At 38.1% G+C, this 26,183-nt stretch overlaps 2 protein-coding genes across 5 annotated transcripts in view; one reads left to right on the top strand and one right to left on the bottom strand.

Moving 5' to 3' along the window:
• Window positions 1-4,321: 4,321 nt before the first annotated feature.
• Window positions 4,322-5,861, top strand: wu:fj16a03 (uncharacterized protein LOC335475 homolog). Its single transcript, XM_060871346.1, has 3 exons — window positions 4,322-4,480; window positions 5,189-5,296; window positions 5,626-5,861. The coding sequence occupies exons 1-3, from the start codon at window positions 4,426-4,428 to the stop codon at window positions 5,709-5,711; spliced, it is 249 nt and encodes an 82-aa protein (XP_060727329.1). The 5' UTR covers window positions 4,322-4,425; the 3' UTR covers window positions 5,712-5,861.
• A 1,962-nt stretch (window positions 5,862-7,823) lies between these two features.
• The window catches only part of LOC132847117 (echinoderm microtubule-associated protein-like 4), a 74,923-nt gene continuing 56,563 nt past the window's right edge, over window positions 7,824-26,183 (bottom strand). For all 4 annotated transcript variants that reach the window (XM_060872104.1, XM_060872102.1, XM_060872103.1 and 1 more), the window contains 17 exons: window positions 25,990-26,113; window positions 24,039-24,188; window positions 22,752-22,821; window positions 22,390-22,500; window positions 21,999-22,094; window positions 21,516-21,650; window positions 20,765-20,900; window positions 19,783-19,931; window positions 19,319-19,444; window positions 18,466-18,597; window positions 17,796-17,863; window positions 17,542-17,630; window positions 16,406-16,503; window positions 13,832-13,919; window positions 13,543-13,641; window positions 13,014-13,144; window positions 7,824-12,234 (listed from right to left, as the gene is read on the bottom strand). In XM_060872104.1, coding sequence (XP_060728087.1) covers window positions 11,815-12,234; window positions 13,014-13,144; window positions 13,543-13,641; window positions 13,832-13,919; window positions 16,406-16,503; window positions 17,542-17,630; window positions 17,796-17,863; window positions 18,466-18,597; window positions 19,319-19,444; window positions 19,783-19,931; window positions 20,765-20,900; window positions 21,516-21,650; window positions 21,999-22,094; window positions 22,390-22,500; window positions 22,752-22,821; window positions 24,039-24,188; window positions 25,990-26,113 — 2,222 coding nt within the window. In that variant the 3' untranslated portion in view covers window positions 7,824-11,814. The remainder of the gene's footprint in view (window positions 12,235-13,013; window positions 13,145-13,542; window positions 13,642-13,831; window positions 13,920-16,405; window positions 16,504-17,541; window positions 17,631-17,795; window positions 17,864-18,465; window positions 18,598-19,318; window positions 19,445-19,782; window positions 19,932-20,764; window positions 20,901-21,515; window positions 21,651-21,998; window positions 22,095-22,389; window positions 22,501-22,751; window positions 22,822-24,038; window positions 24,189-25,989; window positions 26,114-26,183) is intronic.

Raw genomic sequence — 26,183 nt, 5'->3', positions numbered from 1 at the left:
CAGCCCCTTTTTATCTAAAAAGCAAATTCTGCATTTCACCATGTTCTAGTAGAGGTGAAGTTGATCCACCATTCCTGGTAGTTACAAGGACAATATACATCATGAATCCTCTTGGTACTGACAACCAGGAGGTGGCCTAAAATTTCTGATGTTATCTGACCAGCCATGTCATTGACTGACAAAGACTCAATATTTATCCCATTGACAAGATGGGAAAGTGTACTAATTATTGTTAAAAAAAAAATAATAACTTTACTTATTTTCTCTCTGATATTCTGAGACCCTGGAAATTATAAATATGTATAAAAAATGTTTATTATTATTGTTTATTTTTCTATATATTATTATAAATATTATTGGTAGTAGTTTCTTTACTCTGAATTGCCATTCTTTTTTATCAGTAATTGTAGTATGTGAACATAAATCAGTGTTGCTATTTGTCATCTTAGTATCCTCTCACTTTATGACAATACAGTTATCTGTAAATACAGAATACTATGAACCTTGATTTCTGATGTGGAGTTCAGTTTCAGTGAAATCTGTCACAGCGGGTCAATAAAGGACATTGCACCTCCAGCCCTGGCTGTATAATCTGTAACCTCAACAAAAGTTTAATAGATATCAAAGTCAAAAACAGATTACAAGAGCTATTCCACTATAATAATATTGAATTAAGTTAGATTTGAGTAATATGTTGTTATTACAATGAATATTATTACAACTAATATACAAGACATTTTAGACATTTGAGTTTAATAATGCTATCATTTTATTTGCTTACCTGCATGTTCTTGGGAACAGTGAGTCCTTATATTGGTTATAAACATGCACATCATATCACTGCTTCTTTATGATCTACTTGCTAAAATTTGACAAGATAAATACTCTTTTGCTTTACTGTAGTATAATATCAATAATCTATCATTTATGATTCAATCATGTGGTGCAATCAATTAAAAATGCTGTAAGTAACTATAAGATAACAAGCGATTTCATTGTATAAACATAGTCCATGGTGTATAAATACTCTATGATCAATTCCATTCCTACAGATATGAGACAACATATGATAAAAAAACAGCACCTATGACTCGGTAATTCATTCATATATTCACATGACCCATAGCATTTTAGTTCTCTCACAATTCAGGAAAGGTGCTTAGGTGAAGGTGATTTAATCTACAGCTTAGACAGTTTATAACAACAAAGCTGATAATGGTGAACAAAGAAGTGTTTATACTTCATGAGCACAAGTGATGCGGGCTTTATCTTAATGATTTATTTACAATAATAGAAATCCTACTGAGAAATGCACGTACTATGTGCGAAAGACGACAAAACTCAAAGAATGTGCTTCTGTCATCATTTTTGCCTATTGACACATAGCATAAACGAGGCAAGTTTGATGTTGGACTAACAAATCAATCATATAATAAGATGACTCGAAACTTATTCGTTCAGGAAATGAGTCCCGACAAATAATGGATTAGTGGCTTGCTTTCTTCTTAACAGTAGCCTGCAGGTTAAGAAAAATGGCACTTTCCTAGGAGAAACACACCACCAAAAGCAATCAGTAAAATCACAGGGACGATCCTGTAAATGTTTGTGGCAATATCCATTGTTGAAAGTGCTTTACAAATAAAATTTAACTGAACTCGTTAACACTAGCTAGCATAAGCTACTTAAACTTATCTTTATGGAAAGCAGCAATGTTAACACTTCCACTCTATTTTCAAATTTTCCAGACATTAAAAAAGTGTCTTTTTAACTAACTAACTAACTAACTAACTAACTAACAAGCACAATGCCTCCGGAAAGTATTTACCCCTCAGTAATTATTTGTCTTTTTGCTGATTGCTGATAGTAAATTTAAATATATTTTTAGATCAATTTTGTGGTCATGCCGCAGATTTTAAGTTTCAAAACACAAACCTTCTTCTTTTTAAGCCATCCCTTTTATATTTTATTTTCCCTGTGCTTTTAGTCATTGTTCCTAATTTGATGAACATTTTCATCTTATACACTCATAGATATCTGGATGTCTAGAACAGAAAGAATTTGCTTTATCGGCTTCCATCCCTCTTCCCCTTGGAGGTAACAATATTTTCAGTTTATTCAGCTGAAAAGCAAACTCAAAGCATTATGCTACCACCACTATTTTAAGGGTTGAAATCGTGTTAACTGTTTTTTCATCTGTGCTAAACAGAACATGCTTTTGGACTAAATGGCTCAAAATCATTTTTCAAAAGCTCTCACATTTTTTCAAATGCCTTCTAGCAAACTCCAGGCATGCTCTTCTTTGACCTGGCTACCTCTGGCCACTCTCCCACATAGGTCAATCTGGTAAAGAGCTGATGATTTCAGTTGAACGTTCTACAAGCGTTCAACTTGAAGAGACGGTCTTATCATGGTAGTTCTTCTAATGGATTTCAGAGTTTTCTAGAAAAGTTCAAAACCTATTTGACTTTCCATAGTCAGTGCTATTTATTGTTCAGCCATTCAATGGGAGACAGACAAAAAATATTCTAATATGACATTTAATGATGCAATACAGCAAAATTAGCAATAATGTCTATGGGGAAATACTTTCTTGAGGCTGAATACAGAAAAACATTGTCTGACAAAGCAATAACACATTAATTTTGTGTTAATGTTCTGTAAAGCCGCTTTGAGACAATGTCAATTGTAAAAAGCACTATACAAATAAACTTGAATTGAATTAATTAAAAAAATAATAATAATAAATTGCTCATTTAAAATGCTAAACTTTTTTTTTTTTAATCTAAAAGGTTTAGAGCATAGGTCCTCTTGAACTTGTACTTAGAATCTGTGCTATGGTTAATCCATCACTGACATTAAGTGTTAAGTATCATATGGCCACTGTGAGTCATTCTGTTTCTGTAATGTTGTGTGTAAACAATGCTAAAAGCACAAAGCACCTTTTAGCATCCTGTGTATAGGCACAGTCTGATGTCTTTTAAGGTTAGTGTTCTCATCAGGTCACTTTGCTTCAGTACAGAGGAAACACACAACACTGATCTACACACAATGCAAGTCTAACTCAATTTCATCAGATTGATCCATAAAAAAAAACATGATAATTTACTGACTGACAAAAATTTTTTAAATCCGAAGTAATGTGTTAGCACGCTGGGCAGGGCTAGGATTAGGGTTAGGGTTAGGGTTCACAGTAGGTAAAAACATAGGAAAGCTGTGCTGTAATAAACTATTATAACTAAAAATGGTAAATGTTACTTGTATCTCTTGTAGTTCATCTTGTCCTTGTACTCATGGCATTATGAATGTTTTTATGCAAACGAATCTGTCACATTGTAGTTATTTAGCTGGATATATAATATGTTGGTGTTTCTTTGTAACGCGTTGCAAATGTTGAGAACTGGCACATTTGTTTACGGAATCTTGAAAGTATCTTCCATGTTTCCAAGTAAAACAAATGCTGTTAACTGCTCACTAAACTCCTTGTGTCCTACATGGAAACCTGCAAAACACAGAACACTATTATATATGCACATATGCAATTCGATTTCATTTACATTTCTGTCATTTAGCAGACACCCTTATCCAGAGTGACTTACAATTTATTTCAATTTATACAACTGAGCAATTGAGGGTTAAGGGCCATGCTCAGTGGCCCAGCAGTGGCAGCCTGGTGGTCCTGGGATTCGAACTCATGACCTTCTGATCAGTAGTCCAACGTCTTATCCACTAGGCTACCACTAATACTAAAAATGTTTAATTATATCCATTGAATAAGATTATTATTAATAAACAATTTCATCCCCCATTTTATCAATTGAACGATCAGGAAATCAATTTATGATTTATTATGTTGCCAAAGTCAGACTCTAAACTGCTTTAAAATGTTGTTTCAAATGGAGCTTCATAAAGAGATGAATGCAAATGTTATACTGTGTAAAGTTACAGACCTGTCTATTAGATAAGACTCAATTTAAATTAGAAGTCAAATAGACTTAATTTTAGTGAGCAATAATATTAGAATGAAAACTGTATAATATTGATATTATAATGAATGATGTGTATGATGTGATTATTATAGGATTTTTGGGCTGATTGGAAAGCAAAGAGACTCAGATACATCATTAACCATGACTATTTTGTGCTGACTCATTTGTCTTGTGCAATATAAAAGCGTAGCCCTATTCCCTGTCTCACACAAAGTGTATTCTTTCAAATGCAGACATGTTTTATAATCCTGTCTAAACCAACATCTATAGCCTTTGTGGATAAGCGTATTTACACTGTGTGTGTGTGTGTGTGTGTGTGTGTGCATGTGTGTGTGTGTGTTTTCAGTCACATGTCTCATGTTTCATCCAAAACTGTATAAAGTTTCTGTTCTCCCTGTGTACTCAGTTTCAATCCAACAGAGCTGAGAACAGAGTGAAGATGAAGGTCTGGTTTCTGCTGTTTGTGCTGCTGCCACTCTGCCTAGATACTACTGGTAATCTAGTACTTTACTATCTTGATAACTTTATTAATAATAATAATAATCTTATTCTATGGATATAATTAAACATTTTTAGTATTAGTAGTAGTTATTTACAGTAGTACAATTTGGATTTTGGATTACAACTGTGTTGGTTTTTTTTTGTTACAGACTAAATGAACTCTAAAATGTAATATATTCAATGCACTTAACAGATTTTTAAAGCTCACAGGAATCACATTTTGTATATTTACTTTAAAAAATCCTATTCAGTTTCCCTGGGGTTTTGTATCTATCTATCTAGCAATAATACATTATTTGATTGCTAACACAAACAACTGATAATGCGGCACTATCTTGTTTTTTGAACAGTTCTAAATATCATAGTTTTGAAGATTATTATCCTGGTTATTACTACTGTTCTTGTGAAAACATCTCAACAGCTGGATTACTGTTTTGGTTGTGTGTGTGTGTGTGTGTGGGTGTGTGTGTGTGTGTGTGTGTTTTTAAAGTTAAAACAAAATGACAGTTGTGGCAGTATGGAAAAATGAGACTGTAAGAAATACAGCTGTATTGTTAAAGCCAACAGTTTACTGTGGTTTTTAAATAATACTGCTGACTGTTAACACCCAGGCAATTAACTCTTTCTGTTCTGTGGATGAGTTCTTGAGACATCGAGATATTGAGTGTGATTCATGAATTTTTTTAATGATTGATCCATAGGTGTTGCAGCACAATATAAAATTGACTGCTATGGGGAGGATTTCCTAATGGTGAGAAATATGGTCCTGCATTGCGCAAGCAAAGTTCAGCAGGCGTGTTACACCAGATGTATGTATCACTACACTTAACTGTACTAAGCTAAGCTTCAGCACAAATGTTACATAAGTGTTACACAAAAGCTACTCAAATAAGCGATACAAGTCTTTATAAATATTAATTGTGTCTCACGTGATTATGTTAAAGGTAGATTTCATCTGTAAATCTTTCACTAGTGATGGGAAGTGATTCAACAAAGAATAAAACATGACCATTTTTGATGGACTTCAATTGAAATGTAGATTTTGGGTTATAAAAAATATTTGGAGTATATAATCATCGTAACATCACTTAATTTATCCTCGCTTCAATGTCTTTATTTCTGGATGTGTTCCCTCTAGCATCTGGAGAGAAGGGCTGCGTTCGGATGGAGTTCTGTAAAAGACCTGGCTGGAAATGTTGCCAGACAAATCTCTGTAATGCATAAATTTAACACCAGAGAGAGCTAGATTGCTAATCAAATGTCTTTCTAAAAAAATAGTGTCTTTTTGAACTTCATTAAAGATCCCATTCTTCTGCATTTCGTCTGTAAAAACACTTGATATAGATACGGCTTAATAAATAATTACACACGTTATTACTGTGTGAGTCACGTTTTTGTTTAAATATAGCACATTTGTGTTTGTGTATGTTTGTAACAGAGTGAGGAGTGCATGTTCCCATGTACCTATATTAGAGTTCTACTAAAATTTGCAAAGGTACATTTATAAAATTTCCTTGCTTACAAACATTGGGATAAGAAAATAATATATGATAATATTCATATACTGATATGTTTTTTAATGATAGTTAATTGCATTATGCTTAATCATTATCACATGGTCGTAATTAAACAATTTAAAGTAGTGTTTTGTAATCATGCTTCAAATTGCCACATTTAATGTGTGCTCATAGACTCAACAGATCAAAACTTTTGCAAAGAGAAAATAAAGACTTGAGTACTTCTCTGGTTGTTCATTAGTGGGTCCTGTTCTGTGACTGGGATCCAATGTTTGGTGCTCCGGTGCTGGCTGCATTCCACAAGCTACTCATCTTCTTTAGCACCAGACTTGGTAAACCACATCTTTATGGACTACTCTTTGTGCACAGGGGCATTGTCATGCTGCAACAGATTTGGTGAAAAAGTCTTAATGCTACAACATAGAAAAGAAAACATAGACAATCGTGTGCTTGCGACTTTATGGGAAATTTTCAACAAAGGCCCACAAATAGATGTAACCTTTTTTAAATATATGAAAGTTTTAAGTGTTAAAACTACATTAAGAGCATTTATATCAGAAAAGAGAAGAAACGTTGGGTGTCCTTGATAAAGACTGTGTGATGGAAGGAGAACTTAAAGCCAGTACATTTGTTATTTCTGTGTATGAGGGCTGTTCTGGTGTGTTTATTTGCCTGTGCTGAGAGACAACCTCAGCATACAGACTTTGTTCTGTTTATTTGTGCTGTACATGTGCAGGCAGTCTTGCTGAGTCAGTATGGCTTTGGTCCACAGTAAACTCAAGGCCCCTTCCAACATGTGCAGTACTGACACATCCTCTAATCCTACTGCTCTACTGTTGTACTGCTTATCTGAAGTGAAAATTCATTAAATATTATTAAACTCTCTTAACAAATTACATAAATTGATACATACAACATACAACATATAGGCATTTCAAGATGGTTAAATGTTATACTAAATAAAAAATAAATACAGTTTTACCTGCTGCTTTGATATGTGAGTCTAACTTAGTGTCATGACGATTAAAGTTAAAAAAAAAAAAAAAAGAAATAAGGTTACAAAACATAATGGAGCTATCATGTTTTACAGTGTATCCATGCACATACACACATCTGAGAACATTCATTTCCTAAAATACAAACACAGTTGATCACAATGTGCAAAGCTTCAAATGTTACACCTGCTGATCTATTACAGGATGACACAGCAGGAAGCGCTGCCACCTCACAGATCCAGGACCCCTGCCTCCTTCCTGAGCTCGGCTTGCTGCCACCTGTGCTGAGTTTTTGTGCATGTTCTCTATACACCGTTGTGGGTTTATTCTCCAAAAACATTTCAGAAGATGTGTGTGCTTGGTACTTATCTATGTATCTATCTATCTATCATATTAAATTAATCTCTCTCTCTCACACATATATATATATATATATATATATACATTATATATATATATATATATATATATATATATATATATATATATATATATATATATATATATATATACATGTATACACACACACACTGTACTGTATACACACACACAAACACACACACACACACTATATATATATATATATATATATGTGTTGAGAAGCCACACCAGAGTCTATTGAAAGATTAACTGGTTAAACAGCTAAAGCCCTTCAGGTGTAGATCCTGTTAGATTGGTATATAAACCTGCAACCACATCAGCTCTTTGAGGATAAGATTGGACACCTCTGCTTTAAGGGTTCTGTAGAGGGACAGCCGAAGCACACATCAGGGTTCTCCCCTTTAAATATAGAGTTTGATCAAAAGAAGAAACACATTACTAGATTATTTTAAAATGGATGTTTATTTTCTAAAATCTTTAGTATTTTTCTGCCCATTGACAGGAATGCATGAAAGACATAATGGCTCAAACACTGTTACAAGAAAAAAGGTTCATATTTGTCAGCATAGGTTTTCATTATCATCGCTGCAACCAACTTCATCACGTTTATCACAAAGCTTTTAACATGAAAACCGGCTTCTTTCCCACTCATCCAATGTGAATCTGATCGAGCAAACTGGCAATTGGGAAAGCATTTGGAGAAACTGATTCCAGGGTTTCCTGGTGTGAAAAAAGCCACAAGCTGGAGATCCAGAACATTCCAGAAGAGTTTTAATTTTCCACTCCAGTTTTACATTCTCACTCTTTCCTTCTTCCTTTCTCTCCCACACTTTTTTTAATAATACAAAGCCATTTCACGCACTGTAAATGTCTGTCAAAACCCTTCAGATATACAGACCTTTAAAAAAAGAAAAAAAAAAAAACAATAAAAAATGAATCAGTCTGATTACTGAATGTCAGACATGGATCTGGCCTGGCCAATGAAAAATCTCTGCATTTGTCCACAGTGCCATTTCAATGATATAAAAAGTACTTCTGGATGTCATACCTGCTGTCATTAAATGAAACACCCCTTCAAAAGCCAAAAAATACAATATATTTACCAATACCATATTCCACACTCAACCAAAGAAGATACATAGCAAGGCCACTCGTGACATTCAAGAAACATTCCTAATGAAGCCCATTATTTACACACCAATGTCAGGTGAGAGAGTTGTGAATGTCATCTTCACTGGATGCATAAAAATAAAATAAAAATGACAGGCCAGTTTCACAAGTACGGGTCCTAGATGCAAACTGTGTCTGAGTGAATCGAACTGACTGAGAAATGCATCAACTTTACATCAAAGCTGCTTTCTAACTGCAGGTTCATGATCGTGTCGTTATCAGATGTCTTATCAGCTAGGTTTTCAGTGTGGTTCTGCAGCAAACCAGCCAAAAGGTTTTTCTTGGTGAACATGGCTGAGTTATTGGACAGGATGCATTCCTGTTGAGTTATATACATACTGAGGAACTATTATATACAGATAGTATCCACATGTGAATGTACAAATAATGGTGTATGGAAATGGCAGCCTGTGAAATCCCTGAACTTAGCCTGAAGCTCATGCCGGTCACAAAGACCAAGGGCATGTTGTGTTGTGTTGTGTGTGTGTGTGTGTGTGTAAATTTGCTGTCATTTTAAAGAGGTGGTACAACACAGAGGCAGAAGTAGGAGAGGAAGGTGACCAGGTTCAACCCTGAGCAAAGGAATAGTGCTATTTTGCAATAAAGCTAAGTATTACAGCAAAAGCAGGTTCAAAAAAGTCTATAGAGATCGAACAGATGCATTCTTTCTGAAAACACCAAATCTATCATATATATATATATATATAAAAAAAAAAAACCTTGGCAATCCCAAAAAAACCTTATAAACCAAAAGGTTAGAAAAACTGCAGACCAGCTGGAGAAGAGCGGCTGTATTATCAGCACTGCTGCAGCGATACACCACACTGGACCACTTGGTAGCAAATCATCTTCTTTACATCTTTACATTCCACCTATTAAACACTTTTAATGCCGAAATGGCTTTTGTGAACATGCACACCACTTACACTACACCAGTATCAAATACACTCAGAACTTTGTGTATAAAAACCCATTAAAACACAGCATACGTTCATCATTCACATACCAAAATCTTTAGAAACCCCCCATTACTCTTAATACTCCTAATGCCTTCATCATTATTCTTACCATTTAAAGAGAAATCATGCAGACTCATGCCTTTATACATACTCATCCCGAACATTCAATACTAAAATGTTCATGTCCCGTTCATTACCTCGCAATGCTGCATGTGTACAGAAGATGTCGCCAGCTACACCAGCAACACTGAGACTAGGCTGCAGGGGTTATTTTGTGTAGACCTTCTTAGGCCTGCATTTTAATGTTTTCAGCACACACTTATCACCTTCCTTTCAAATAACTGTGTGTTAGCTACATGTGGGTGATTCAACCAGGAAGGAGGAGCCAGTAAAATGTTATATCAGCGTTAGTAAGAGGTTATAAGATTCAGTAAGAGGTTCTAAGAATGAGCAGGAGGATATAATAGTAAGCGGGAGTTAGTAAGAGGTTACAAAAGTGAGAAAGAGGATATTAGACTGAGCAGGAGGAGTGAGTAAGAGATTTTATAAGTAAATAAGAGGTTATAAGAATAAGCAGGAGGGAGTTGAGTGAGCTGTAGTGAGTAAGAGGTTATAAGAGTGAGCAGGATGTTTTACAATTAAGCCAGAAAGAGCAGTGATTTTTTTTTCTTTTGAAATCCATCTCTAGTTGCAGCACCTTAGCATTTTGTGTGGTCTAAAAAATATAAATAACAAAGGGAAGGTGATGAGCACATGTTGAAAACAGTTCTGTGTTTAGAATCACCATTAAGTTGGAGGCAGCTTCTGTCAGTAATTGGTGCTTTACTCTTTCTTTATAGTAAACAACTCGTCTCTGTAACCGAGAAGAAACCGTGAGAGTCAAGAGCCACTAAGAGTGTTGCTGTGGACTGCTCTTCTGTGCTGCAGCTCATGCTTAAAACACTTCAAAATGTTATCCTTTAGTCCAATATCATTATCACAATGCATTACTGAAGTAGTGAAAAACACTGAGAAAGTGAAAGGAGAACAAAGACAGATCTCTCTCCCACAATGACTAGGAAGGTGACCTATCGAATGATCCTGAGTTCCTGTGGGAGGGAGGAAATAAAAGGTGCAACATCATCTTGTGGAATGAAAGATGAAAGAAGAGAAAAAAGTCAGCTCATCCATCAGCACATGATCTCATACACACACAATCACACACGTTTAAGACTCATTTAATCTACTCTCAAGATAAAAAAAAAACAAACAGTTCAATGAATAGATTAAAGGGGAAAATAAGCGTCTGAAAATGAATCACGAACGGAAAGAGACATGGGCATGAAGCGTTTAGATGAAGTCTGTTCGAGGATGTTTTTGCGAGACAATCCATGCTGAATACGTCGAGACAGCCTGCTGATCTGATCTGCATACACTGTGCTGGCCAGAGCTGCAGAGACGCACGAGATGAAGTCCAGAAGAAAATTTTAACAAACTGCAGCCTCAGAAAAACTGTGTGTGGACGTGTGTATACATGTGTGTGTATGTGTGTGTTTGTGCATATGTGTTAATAGACTGATTGATAATATACCTGGTTGATTATGAACATTTAATTATTAGCTTCATGCCATGCTTAAAATTTGTCCATGATGATGCTAACTTGTGTAGAAGCCAATGAGTTGAGTGAGTGAGTTTGAGTCCATTCAATGAGTCAGTGTTAACCTGCCTGGCATTTTCAATAGATTCTTGGCTCAGGTAAAGATGCTATGCAGGCATTTCACAACAACAACAAAAATACTTTGAAACTCCTCATTATTCACAAAACAGAGTAAATGATTAGTTTAAACATCTTAACATAAGCCTATATTTAATTTCACTCATTTCAGCTATACTTTGCATTTATACTGGCAGATATTTTATTCTATGTTAAGGTTCACTCCATAATTTACTAAATCCTTGTTTTTTTCTTTTGTGTTTTGGTATGTTCCCCCGTGTGTATGTGTGAGTAAACCTCATGTTTGTGTAGTGTTTGTGTGTATCAGTGTATCCGGGCATACTAGTGTCAGTTTGCGACAGCTATTTTATCTACATACTTGAAGCACGATTCCTCCTGGGCAACACAAGGATACTTCATTCATTTTTGCCTCTTTTCTCCCTCTCGGATTAACGACATACAAACACGTGTTGAAAGAAACATAGAAAGAACCTGAAAAGATTAAAACCTTAAGGAGCCCCTGTGCATGCACTACAGCCTTCGCGGTAAGCCTAGTGCCTGTGGGTGGAGAACTCGAATGGAGACCAGGGCTAATCACCTCGGACACCAGATTTAAGAGGGTGGAGTAAAGGGTGTGCCCTCGTCGCTGGGCGTGGCTGTGTCATCGCTTGGCTCCAGACTGTCCTTTGGGCTCGCGGTGCTGTCGGACGTGGGTGTGGGCTCATCTGCGGAAGGTGTAGTTTGGTGGTCTTCTTGCTGTCCATTAGGGGTGGCATCCAGCAACTCAGGTGGGGTCGGGGGTGGTGTATTGGAGATGGGATCCATTCTGGTGATCGGCAGAGAGGTGGGAACAGCAGCCACGGGGGCCTGGACTCGTGTGCTTGAGTTCTGCAGAGGATCGCTCATGCCCACGCAGCGCCACTGCATGATGCTGGTGTCCTTGCCACCTGTCGACACCAGGTGCCTATCGTTGTGCATGAAGCTAACGTTGGTCACGTGACTGCTGTGGGCACTGTACTTATGACTTGGGGCCTGTGATGAGAGAAGTTAAAATAAGTTCACTGTCCACTTTATTAGGAACACCTATACATTCATGTAATTATCCAAACAGCCGATCAGCTGGTATCAATATTGGTATCAGAGGGCCTGAGCTGAGTATTTCAGAAACTGCTGCTCTCTTTATATTTATAGAGATTAGGAGAGATTACACACAATGGTACTGAAGTCATAATATAGAAATCTTTCTCTCTACAGGTGTTCCTAATAAATGGACGGCGAGTGCACGTACTGTGCTGTTGCATCAGTTCTGCTGAACTCGGATACTAAAATAAATAATATACCAAGAATAGGATTTTAAGACAAGATGGCAGTGTTTGCTCATTATGAGGCTCGTGTCTCACAAAGCTTAGCAAAATAATGAGAATCTACTTCGAGGTTTTCAGTTTAGTTGTTCGACTTGGTCATTTCGTTCAGCTGACAGTCACTTACTGCAATTCACTGTCTCTCTTGTAACCTAACCTAACCTAGAGTCACTGGCGTAGGTATTTACTGCTTATACATCTGCCCTGTTGAATATTCAAATAAAACATATTTAGAGCAGCTTAGAGACAAATCTGTGTGAGTTTAGAGTGAGTAGGGGATGTCAAAGTTATAGTTAACATGGGCATCTACTGTAATCTAAAGCTGTGCTAAAACATGACTGTCTGATTTGGGAACATATATAGTGAGGACAATTTTATATAATTGACAGTGAATATGCTAAGAGCTATGGTTAGACACATAGCTGTTGTAGCATCTGTTCTGGCACTGACCTTAGGTCTGGAGCAGGGGTACTGGAACAGATGCACCTTGCAGAAATCATCAGCCAGAGCGATGACTTTCCTGTTGTGAGATCTGACCAGAGCGTTGATGTCTGTTCCGTCAGAACCCTCGGGCCACACTCCTGTTCGACAACAACCACAAAACACCAGACGCATCCTCAGAGTCAGGGTCTATCACTGTTTACCACATGAGGGTAAACTTGAAAGATAGACACACACAGACACTCCTACACACTCAGATACTGTATGTACTTAAACAAGCATGCACTTTACATTTACAGGAGGCTTACACTTAGCTTGAATAACAAGTACCACATGCTTTACAGCCTGATTATTATTAAGCTACACCAAAGAACCCTGTATACAGAGTCTGGACATTATGTTCTCTATTCTGATCTCTATCTGAATATCAAGTCACACACACTGAATCTCCGTGATGGAAATCTGGAAGATGCTATTAGCGATTTCCTAGTCAGTAGAACTCCAAAGCCCACAATGCTCAAAAACTCATCATACTGACCGAAGACATGGAATCCCAGAACACATGTGTATGTAGCCCAGTCGATATCCTTACAATCAGAGCGGTTACGAATCAGCTTACAGCCATTTGGAATGTCCCCTGCAGGAAAAAAAAACAGAAAAGAGAGAGAAAGTGAGAGAAACAGAGAGAAAGTACTGTACTGTATTTTAGGGTGCAATACTTTAAACTGTTGAGATTTTATCTCATGTGTGTGTGTGTGTGTGTGTGTGTGTATGTGTGTGTGTGTGTGCGCGCATGTGTGTGCATGTTCCTGTGGCTGCACACTCACAGTAGAGGATTTCATAGTCTCCTGAGTTGGACATAATGAACTTGTTGTCGGGGGACCAGTCAAGATGCGTAATGTAGCTGGAATGTCCCTGTAGGGAAAAAAGAGGAAAAAAAAAAATCAGATTGTGAGAAACAGAAATAAAAACGTATATGTCAATGATCCAATGGCAACAGAGCTAATAGACTATATCTAAAAGAAAATGTTAAGTCAAGTTATCAGTAGCTGTTCATCTGCTTTTAAACTCAATTTCCTCTTTTTCCTGCTTTCTCAAGCTCAATTAGGCAGAAAAAGCTGATATGTTACACACAAACCAAACAGAAACCCACAGACCAATCAGAGTAAGAGTCACTTATTCTCTAGGGCATGCAAACACACCACAGAGCCACAAACACACACAAATGACAGAAAGACAGACAGACAGACAGACAGACAGGCTTTTATTTTGAGAAACAGTCAATCCCTGATTAGAGAGAACCTTGATTTGTTTCTTTTCCATACTCTTTGACTCGCTTAATTAAGTCTGCTTTCTATTTCATCATGTGCAAATATTCACACACACGCTGTACACACTGCACATGCCGCCGAGCCTGGGGCAAAAGCTGCTGGAGTCACACTGCACACGCACACACACACTGCATCATTGAATGCTTAGTGTATGGGGTAAACAGCACTCCATCACCATCTACACTAACCCATGTCACCAACATCAGCGTTCTGAATAACTCCAACCAGACCACTTCGTCTTCCTCTGCCTGGCTCCCATCCACGCACATATCCGTGCCTTCCCCAGCCTCCGCCCCACAGTGCCAGACACAGTTTTATTATGCAGCTGTTGTGCAGCTGTGCGGACCCCTCCATTTATTTACTGAACTAGTTTGATGTGTGTATACATCCTCTGGTATGAATAAAGCCACAATGCTGAAGCTTGCCACAATGTCTCTCTCTTTCCTCCACTCTGTCTCGTGAGAGCTTGCTTTGGTGTATCCTTTGTCACTGTTTCACTACATCTGCACATTTCCTTTCAACAACAGCAAAACATCCACATTACAGACTAGGACATATACACACACACAATACTGGTCAGCACTATGTAATGTATCTGTGCTGTAGCATGGTGTATTGTCTGTCTGCAATCTCACCTGTCTTACACTCTCTTTTGTCTATTTTCAAGTCAAGTCAAGCAGCTTTTATTGTCAATTCAACCATATATATCTGAAGCAATGTTCCTCAAGGACCATGGTGCTACATAAAACAACAGAGAGCTACATAGAACCTTTATAGAACATTCCGGCACTGTTTGCATTATGTTGTACACTATGTACATTTTTGTGGCTAGGATAACTTACTTTGCACCATAGTCCTGGAGAAATGCTGTTTCATTTCACCATGTACTAGGTCAGCTATATATGGTTAAAAAATGACAAGAACAGCTTCTTAATTTGACCTGACAATATCATATCTTGCAAATATCCATAACCTGTGATTAGAAAAGCACCAGACTGATACAGAGCATCCATATCAAACCAACACTGGCCTGAAATACTGGGTCACACTAACAGACTTCTCTATAGACTGAATGCACGTGGTGTTAGCCTTCTTTCTGCAAAAGGCTTTAGAGTAATTAAACCTAAACAATCATCAGCAAGACTAATGCTTCTAATCATTAACCCTTATGCATAACATAATGAAAGCTCCTAAGGAAAAAGTAGTTCAGAAATCGGATCCTGCCGTGACCTTGGCTCAGGGGTTAGTCATGACTCTGACGACTTGAACATCATCTTGATCACTTTTCAACTGATGGAAAAAAACCCAGGCTCTGATTTCACAGGGCATCCTGAGCTGCACGTCCAGGAATTTTAATCAGACTTCATACAGCTACTGTACATGGGTTTTGTGTCCAACTAGAAGATTTGTGTTGTTTGGACTATAGAAAAATTTGATCTGAGTTTCCTGTTTCCTTAATTAAGTGAAGGACGTGTGTGAACAGTAAGTGAAAGGGTGAGAGAGAAGATGCTGGTGGAAAAAACTGTGAGAAAGAAAACAGGTTAAACAGAGGTGCGATTCATAACCTTCTTTCGAGTTCCGTCCCAGTGAGATGTGAAGCAGGTCATGGCCGATACAGTATCACGCTCCATAAACGCTCACCTCGACCGAGCCTCTCCTGACCTTTCCAAATCTACTAATAACATTTTGCTGTAGTACATCTGATGTACGTATTACTGACAGCAAAAGCAACACTGCTCCTGGTATCTCTTCATCTCAGGAAACAGTATTATTCACAGGTATATATCTATCAACGCTTTTCAGCTCTGACTCTGCCTGCCTCGCCAACTTTCTCTCACTCACACGCTCACATACATCCCCTAGCATTAAGACGTCAGATGTTACGGCACCTGAGGGAGAAATACACTGACCTCAGTAAAGCTCAAGTCCCCTAGTGAAGGCAAATGGCCGCAAGAAGGCACATAAATCCATTCACACACACCTTGCTGACTTACACAAAAGGAGCTTCTAATTTATGACCACGATCATCTCTGTACGGACTGAAAAAAGACACATAAGCAAGAGACTCACAGAGCATTTTCCGTATCTGCTGTACTTGCGTCCGTTATCCGATACTGTGTAGAGGTAAATGAAGTTATCATGTGATCCCACTGCCAGCAGTGTACCATCTGGGGAGAAAAAAAAAAAGAGATAGAAGGAAAGAGAAATGAGAAAAGAGCTTGTGGTCCTCCACAGCTCAGGAGAATTCTCAACTCTGATTGGTCTGAGTGTGGTGGTTCTTTATCTGTAATATCACGTCTTGTATAATAACTACGAACACAGAGGCTTTTATGGAGGATGTCTCACCTAACCGGAAGGAATGTGTGTCATTGTAAGTTACAATTGTGTTATGTTTTGTGAGAAGTTTATTTAACATGTTTACATCAGACATGAGACATCAGCGTCTCATGCTCGTGTAACAGATGTAACTAACATTTGTGACAAAATGTGGCAAAATCTTCATAATGCAGGACTTGGTTTTTATTAGTACTATTATCTGGTCTAATCACCAGTGTCTGTATTTGATTTTTTTCCTATAACAACATGCCTCAAGCGTTTTATTGCATATTATATATATATATATATATATATATATATATATATATATATATATATATATATATATATATATATATATATATATATACACATACATACATACATACATATACACACACACACACACACACACATATATATATATAAATATAAATCACTGCTTTAACAGTCAAATTCCTGCTTGAATTCATTAAAACAAACATAAATGTTATTTTATAATATATTTTATAATTCCTTACATGTCAGATTTGTTTTGTTCAAATGTCCAGTACAGTCAGACTGAATACCAAATGGCCTTATACACTACATAAGCTATTGTGCAATAGGTCCGAGTGAACACCATTTGAGATTCAGAAAGAGAAAAGAACAACCTATTGGAAATTGTTTAACACTTTAGATTAAAAAAAAAAAAATTATTATTATTATTAAAATGAATAAATTTAGGATTTATTACGAGTGCTTTTTCGGAATCCAGCGCTCATGTGTCTTTCCCTAAACTTACTTTAGAAGAACAAACATAGAACAAAGGATTTAAAAACATTCAAACAGTGAACTCATTCTGTCAGATGGGGTGTGTACAGAGTCTCACACACATTACAGACACTCACCCACAGTGTAGCGCATCACTGACAACTGCTCGTTGCCGTCTGTGTGGATGGCCACCAGGTCCCTAGTCTCAGCATCCAGAACGTACCACCTGTATGCGCACGCAAACAAACGTACGCACGCATGCACACACACACATACACGCACACAAACAAACACAAACAGGGGCAACGAGTGGCCCGTTAGAAACAGAAGACACACAAGCACAACGTTTTGAAGAGCACAAGCTGCAGATGAGAAGCAAATGCTGACTTACTTCCCTGAATGAGTGCCAATGGCAACCACAGCACCGCTAGGGTGGAAGTCTGCGCAGTGACCGTGCTCCTGCCAGAGATTATACAAATCATCATTATTACATTTATCATCTATATCAAAGATGTCAAACTCAAGGCCAAGGGGTTAAACACGCCCAGCTGTGGATTTAAACTTTAAACAACGGTGTGATGGCCTAAAGCATTTTCCATGAAGTCGCATCACTCAGCATCGAAACGCTGGTTAAAATCTAACATCTGTTGCTGTTGATGCAAGTCAGGTCCACGTCTAACAAAAAGGATCCAGTATGTCCTCAAGTCCAAAAATGGATCCCGCAGTGCAGAGACCACAAATATGTAGAAAACAGAAATGGTAATAGAACGCAAAAGCAAGTTAGATGGGAGACTCGGGACATTAAATAAATCTGGAATGGGATGTTCAGTGCGCACATACTGTATGGGTCTGATGGTCAGATGTCCAGAAACTCTTTATTATAGCTTGTTTCTATAAATCAGTATAATAAATTTGATCTCCTAATATTGCATGCAGCTGAACAGTTATGGGTTGCTACTGTTAGCCTAATTGTCCTATTCTATATTTATGTATTCAAGTATATTGATAAAATAGATAAAAAAACAAAAACAGATTATAGAGTGCGTGTGTGTGTCTCTTACGTCCAGCAGTCTAGTCCATTCCAGTGAATGGTCCACTGAGTTCCACAGACACACCTGTCTGTCCTGTGCACAGGTGAGGAAAAGGTCTTTATATGGATGACTGGCCAAACCCCACAGCTCATCTGTGTGACCCTACAGGACAAGAAAGAGAGAGAGAGAGAGAGAGAGAGAGAGAGAGAGAGAGAGAGAGAGAGAGAGAGAGAGAGAGAGAGAGATGCAGATGTGAGTGTGTGTGTTAAGCTGACAAATCCACAACTGCTAATACCTTGCTGGAGCTCAATCGTTAAATGGTAGTTTGTGTATTTTGTGTAAAATATTTAGCAATGTGCAATTCAAGCGAAACATCTAAAGCAGCCTCCTTCCATATGAGGCACAGGGGCAGAACTGGCCAGCAATGAGAGTGTGTGGAATTCTTTCTCCAGTCTGTTTACACTAGTACAAAATAGCTGGCCAAAAAAATACAAAATAAATCGGCATTAATTCAGGGCCAGCTCACTGTGGAAAATCACAGACCGCATGCCTCTGAGGCGGATATGAGCTTCTGATTCATGTAAGTCTTTAGGGATTGCTGCTCAAAGCATCCACACTTTTAGTCTCTACTGATGAAGCAGAGCTCCACTGCTCTCAGTCTGTATATCAGAGCCAGCTGTTTCCTCACAACATAAGTGATGATCTCAATATTTTGAACTGAAAACACTACACACAAAATAAACTGAATATAATAAACAATGTTATATATTTTAAATAATGTTTGGGGGCTGGAATATCATTCAAATGTTAATTCAGAGAATAATCAGTGATGCAAAAGCAAATGTTTCTATATAAAAAATAATAAAAAAAAGTGATGCCTCACCTGCACCTCCACCTGAAAGCCGTCATTAAAAGTTCCCCTCAGGACGAAGTTGCGTGACGTGCCAACGAGGAACTGCTCTCCCTTCCCCTCTGCGACGGCTCGAATGGTTCCGAATTGATCTGGAACCTGAAGGGACACGGAGAACAAAATCAGCGATTCTAACCACTTCTATTTGTTCAGTGTTTCTTAAAGTTTAGTGGGAAATAACAAATAACAGAAACACATTTGTTTATATAAAGCTTTAAGCAGGTGTTTGAGATTTATTTTTTCCTTCCTGAAAAGGCTGTGCATGTGGGTCTGTGTGAGAACATCGGGATGTGGTTATTAATCAGAGATCCCTCACTGAACGCTAACAGTCTTCATGTGCGTGCCTCGATGCCTGAGAGTTAGAATGGGATCATGGTGTCAGTGGTTCTATGGTGTCAGTGGTTCTATGGTGTCAGTGGCTCTGTCTCGTGGCCCACCTCGATGTCTCTCTCGGGGTTGAGGTTGTGGTCCCACAGGATGATCTTGTGGTCTTTACCTCCTCCAGTCAGTAGGGTGCCGTTCCTCAGCTGACACAGTGTAAACACACTGCCATCGTGGGCCTTGATCTGACGGCTGATCTGAAATGCTCCAGAGAGACAGAGAAAGAAATAATCTGTAAACAGCAGCAGCAATCCAGCTGAGGTATCAGAAGTGTGTTTAATTTCAGTTTAAGGATCACTGACACAGATTTTATCTGTTCAAGTCCCCAGTCTCTGTACTATGATGTGCTCAGTAGGTGTTCCTACTACTGGTTGCCATGGAAATAAAGCTTATCAGTGGGTGGAGCAACTAAAATTCCAAATCAGTTTTCTTTTCTCATTCTGGAGAAATTTTTCACACATACACACACACACACACACACACACACACACACACACACACTTTAGTGGAGAAAAAAGTGTTTTATCATAGTTTTACCACTCAAGCACTAAAATTTAAACCTAGAACATATGCAAAATCTCTATAAAGTCTATAAACAAAAATGTTTTGTTGTTGTTCAGTGGGATTTCTGTAGCACTTTTTTTTATTTATTTTTTTCAAATTTTGCCTTCTGACTAATATACAGCTCTGTGGAAATGTGTTCAGGAAGTGTGAGAACAAACACACACACACACACACATACACACACACGTCCTGCAGGGGGCACTGTGTTCAAGAACAGTACCACCCACATAGTAGGGGGCACAAAAAGACATGACTAATGTTTAATTTTGGCAGAAGGCCTCACTGCACCACTGTTGATCCAGTTCTCCAGCATGCCTCCAAAAACTATTAGCACATTACAGGAAGACAAGCAGAAGACCTGCAAACACACTCACACCCAAACAGTCACACACAATTAGGCAACAGCTTTGGTGTGTGTAAAAAAAGTGGGAGAAAGAGAGCATGTCAGAGACACAGACAGAGAAAAGGTGATACCTTTAAGTCCTTTGCCTGGTGGTGGGTCCGCTGTGCTGCGGGTCCAGATAAGCAGGACACCTCCTGAGTCTCCGGTCAGAATGTCACCGTTATCAAGGAAGGCCAGACACTGCACAAACTTGGGTTTTTCATATTTCTATATAACACACACACACACACACACACACACACACACACACACACACACACACTTATTGCAAGCCCTTACACCTAGATACAACAGGTCACAAGGTTGAAAACATACACAATATGTTCCAGACTAAGTTTCCAGGTCTTAGCAAGATTACAACTTAAGCTACATTATTAGAGCTTAGAAATTTGTTCCAACAACAAGATACAAGATTTGAAATGTGGTTCATGATGGAGAAACCTAAAAGGTCCATTTTTAATTTAAAAAAGGTAGGAAACAATATTTAAAGAAATCATAAAAAAAGGAACCACAGCATACACAAAATGGTGATTTTTGAAACTCAGGAACTGAACCCTCAGTGATTGTGTCTATCAGAGTCACAAGAAACACACACAAAATCTTTTCTGTTATATTATGTCTTGTTCCATCTTGTTCAATTTGTCTGGCCAAATTGTATAGCTGAGAATTGTGTGTACTCGCATTTTTATTGCACTAATTGAGTCGTGTTAATGCTGAATCATATGAAAACCCATACTTGTGCAATCTGATAAAGAATGTTCCTTTATTAGAGCATGAATCATGAGTCTGCAGGTACTAATCTACATGTGTGTGTGTCCTCACCCCAAAGATGCCCTGCTTGCGAGCCAGAGAGTTGCCGCTCCACGTCCAGAAAAAGATGTGTGATTTGCCGCAGGTGACAATTGTGTTTGCGTCTGTTGGGTGGAACTCAACGGCTAAGACAACCTCGTTGGTAGTCTAAAAAGAGAGAGAGAGAGAGAGAGAGAGAGAGAGAGAGAGAGAGAGAGAGAACATTATATCTAGAAAGTGGATTACAGACATAATGGGGTGTGGGCAGAGGATAAGAGAAAGGAAAAGCCTAATTGCTGTGATTGAGCTGGTTAGGAAGGAGGCCACACTGATGTCATACAGCGCAATGAGGAAGCTATGAGAGTGAAGTGGAATAAAGAGGAAACAGCAGACAAACAACCGGAACAACAAAACCGACGATCAGAAAAAGACAGTTAGTGGGAGATGGGCAAGATGACAAGTAGATCCTGGATGACTGCATACTGTTAATGCACTATTATTATTCCTCCATCATACCTTAATCTCAGCAATTTTGGACTTCTTCTGCCAGTCCCACACAGTCAGCATGTGCTCATTGGAGTCGTCCACCACACCGAGGTGGATGCCCGAGTCCTGAACACACACAAAACACAGCTGTAAGCAGACTACTCGAGCACTGATGCCATGTAGCAGCGTCACGTCAGGTCACGTCAATACTGTGATTAGTTTTTAAGTCTTTTACAGGTAAAAAAAAAAGGTGAAAATAATCAAGAATATTGTCATTTAAAAAAATTAAATAAATAAAAATTAATTAAAAAAAATAATAAATTAATAAAAACACACACAAAGACCTCACACACAGAAGCAGGATCAAGTCTGTCATTTAAAGGTGAAAAATGAATTAAAAATGTAACAGCTAAAAACTCACTGCTTTAGAAAAAGCGAGGGATCCCACTCCTCTTTCAAAGGTGCCCAAGCCAACGATCTGCAGTGTTTGCAGAGTGACAGAGTCCCAAACTCTCACATGTGGCTGCAGTGGCTGGAAGACAGCAAGACATAGAGAGATTATGCTTTTATTTGCAGTTCTGAATGGCTCAGTTTTCAAGTATAAGCAGAAAGTTATATGCAGTAATGAAGGCATTCTCTGGTCCTGAAAGTGTAAACCCTTCTATCCGACATTTGTAACACCAAGTGCTACAAATTCACACCTACACTGTAACAAACCCGTATAAAACAGAGCATGGCTTGTTACACACAGAAATGTGAGAAGGAGAACACAGCTCGGTTTACCCTGCCGTCTTTGTCCACTCCTGCGATCTGTCCTGTAGCGATGCGGATCTTATCCGGGTGAACAGCGAGACTGACCAACACACAGAGCACAGACGTTAACATACAATATGCAACTGCAATAAAAAGCACAGTGACTTCACTAGAAAAAAAAAAAACTTTCATAATCAGATGGCAGGAAATGAGCAGAGGCATAATCTGAACACACAGGAACTGGATAAAAGGCTATTGGGTAGCGTTTGGTGAGTCAATGCGACTTTAATGTATATTTTGTACTTGATCGTCTTTGCTGTATAATTAACAGTTTGAAATCAAATGCAGGTCAGTTAAAGATAAGGAAATGTTTCACTACGTAATCACTTTGAGATGACTCGCGTCTGTATCAGCAACCCAAATGCCATTGAAACAATTTTTTAAATTGTAGGGCGGAGCCTGGAGTAGTCAGTGGTAATGATGGTCACCTGTGTGGGATAACTGTAATGTGTGTTTTTTTCTGTTTCACTGAGCAGGAGGGAAGATTGGGGGGACAAAAGCTGAGCTGCATGGAGCCGTGCATGTGTATTGACGATGAGTTTCACTGATTGATTTTGTACATCGCTCTGGATGAGGGCCGTCTGACAAATGCCGTAAATGTAAATGCATGATTTTTTCCAGAGGGCAAAAAAAAATGTAAGTTGTTTGTCACGACACACTCTCACCAGTAAGTAAAGGTTAATGGTTCCCGTGAAATTAAACACACAATGCTTTGAAATTTTGTCATTCAGAAGTATTTCTGTTTTTACCTCGGTAATATTTATATTAAAATAAATTCCTTTTTTTACCACATAAATGTTTATATTGTGAAAATAAAACCAATTTCTGCTCTCTGTGATGTCCCAAGTGCTTCTTCATGAACCACTAAAACTCTAAGGTTATCCAAACAGAAGTTAAAACCTCTCACACTGAAAGCCAACAGTGTCCTGACTCCTTTTATATAAGACAGGAGAATAATTTAGAAGTGAATTTCACCCTGGTGAACTGGTAAAAATGGGTGGAATATCTGTCTGCAGAAAGCACAGCAGCTATTTCCTGGACAACTCACTTCTGCAGCATCTCAAGCTGCTTAACATAGCAGACATTTACATCTTATTTCCACTTATGTCTGCTTACTGTATCTTTCACCAGAAGATTTCAACCAGAACTTAAACTGGAGGAAACGTTATACACTGAATGCAATCAGGTGACTTGTGATTTATGTTCCACTCCATTTGGTTGATTGTATCTGTGTGTGTGTGTGTGTGTGTGTCTCACCATTTCACACAGTCAGTATGCCCTAGGTAGTGACGCTGTGTTCGCTCTTCATAGTTGAACAGCACCACCACTGAGGCGATAAAATAGACGATCTCCCCAGTGGGCAACAAATACACGTTTGCCCTGCAGTCTCGGCCCCTGTAGCCGTATCTGACGTAAAGAGTCAGGGAAGAAAAACAAACACGAAACAATAATGGCTTGCATTAACTGGTGTATCTTTTAACATGAGTGTTGTATTTCTTGGAAAACTTGATCAGCAGGTTGTGCTGCAAAGTAAGCCCAACATAAATAATCATTATTATTATTAGTCAGGTGTGTGGCATTCTGGGTAAACCGGTCAGATGGCACTATTTTAAAGTTGTTTTTTTTTTTAAGTAGTTTTAAGTTCATGCACCACTTAAATATACTGATGGAAAAACATTGCAGTTTAGCAATGAAGTACAGTACAGGTTTGTAATTATTTTCACCTTGAGTCTCATCTCTGAGGTAAATGCCTTGTAAATATCAGTTTATCAATCACGCGACTGTTCACTATTCTGTTGACTACACATGATCACTTTATTTTGTTAGGGTACTGAATCAATGCAAAACTTTCTCCACCGTCATCAGTACAGTGAATGTAAGAGTCGGTGTGTGGTTTGATGACGATGTGACGGCACAAGACGTTTTGACAGCCGGCATATGATTACATGCTAAAATGCTTGTCTCTTTCGCAACAGCACGTAGCTCTCCAGCACCTGGATCAAAGCGTAATGTCTAAAAATATCACTGCCTCAAGACTCCGCCATAGTTTTTAGAGTTTTTTTCCCCATTCCACTACATATATGTACAATTTTTTTTACTGTTGCAATGTGTTTATTAAAAAATAAAAAATGTCAGTAGTAAAATAATCACAGCACGATTATGTCAGACGCTTTTATCATTCATGTCAATAAATAAATCAATAAATATCATGAGCAAGTGGGAAGTGGAAAGGTCGTGAGTTGAAATCCAAGGGCCACCATGCCGCCACACCTGGGCCCCTGAGCAAGGCCCTTAACCATTAATTGCTCAGCTGTAAGTTGCTCTGGATAAGAGTGGCTGCCAAATGCCGTAAATGTAAATGAAGCAGCAACAGGATAACTGAGACTTTTATAGACAATATGGTATGTTCTGTGTGCAAACTCCACCATAATCCTATTTAAATTAAAATTAAATTTACAGCAGTTTTTCAGGCAGATTACGGCCAAGATGTGTTGTGTGATAGCCAAAGCCCTCTTCTGTGCATGAGTATGGCCATCATAGAAAGTAATTACATATTATATGAAGTAATTACACACAGTATATGAAGAAAACTGTGCTTGCAATTTAACCAAAAATAAAAAAGTTCAAGATTTTTGTTCATAAGAATAACAAAAAAAACCCTCAACGTCACTTTAACCGAGTCCTATAGAGACCTTGTTGTGATGGACAAGAACCTCAACCTAAATCTCAGAATTGTTTTTATTACAATCTGGAGATATAGTAGAGTTTTCTAGTCCTGTATGCTGTTAAATTTCTGTTTATTCCTTTTTTCTCTTCCTCCCTAAAACTTTTGTCTATCACAATGTATTTATATATTATTGCTGTAATTAGAATACCTTTGCTATTGTTGCCCATTGTTGTATTGTGTCCCTGTATTTTGTATTGTAGTTGTTACTCTACAGTACAGGGCTTTTGGTTCCACCTAAAATGTCTAAACTGTTTGTATTTGTTAATAAAAAATTAAAACCTTTGGAGTTTTAGATGCATATGCATTTCCCTTTTTTATTTTTATTTCTGATACTTTAAAACCCTCAAAAAGATGTAACTATTTCATAAAATATCCAGGACAATCTTTCGAAGTTGCACACGTATGTGTCGATGCATTCTGTTATGGTTCTTAGTTATTATTTACTGAAACAGGCGCTGCAGAACGTTCTGGAAAGGATACACCCACTCCAGCTTGAGTCTCTCTGAGGGAAGCTCAGTTCGCACGTCGTCGTAGTTCTCTATATCAGACGGGATGAACATGGTGATTGGTCGTCCGCGCATGAACATCTTGATATAGTCGCCCTCTGTGGAAAGGTCACAAAAGCGGGGGGTCAAGCGGTTTCTTATACAGTTGAGGCAATTCCCTTTGATTTA

This window comes from Tachysurus vachellii, chromosome 6, assembly GCF_030014155.1.
Source record: "Tachysurus vachellii isolate PV-2020 chromosome 6, HZAU_Pvac_v1, whole genome shotgun sequence".
Lineage (NCBI taxonomy): Eukaryota > Metazoa > Chordata > Actinopteri > Siluriformes > Bagridae > Tachysurus > Tachysurus vachellii.
This window is presented reverse-complemented; position numbering and strand designations above follow the sequence as displayed.

Bases quoted from the DNA above. Each gene is read 5' to 3' on its own strand.
- wu:fj16a03 (XM_060871346.1), top strand. From the start codon at position 4,426: ATGAAGGTCTGGTTTCTGCTGTTTGTGCTGCTGCCACTCTGCCTAGAT. The intron at 4,481-5,188 runs GTAATCTAGTAC...ATTGATCCATAG, and splicing joins ACTCTGCCTAGATACTACTG to GTGTTGCAGCACAATATAAA. The intron at 5,297-5,625 runs GTATGTATCACT...TGTTCCCTCTAG, and splicing joins GCAGGCGTGTTACACCAGAT to CATCTGGAGAGAAGGGCTGC.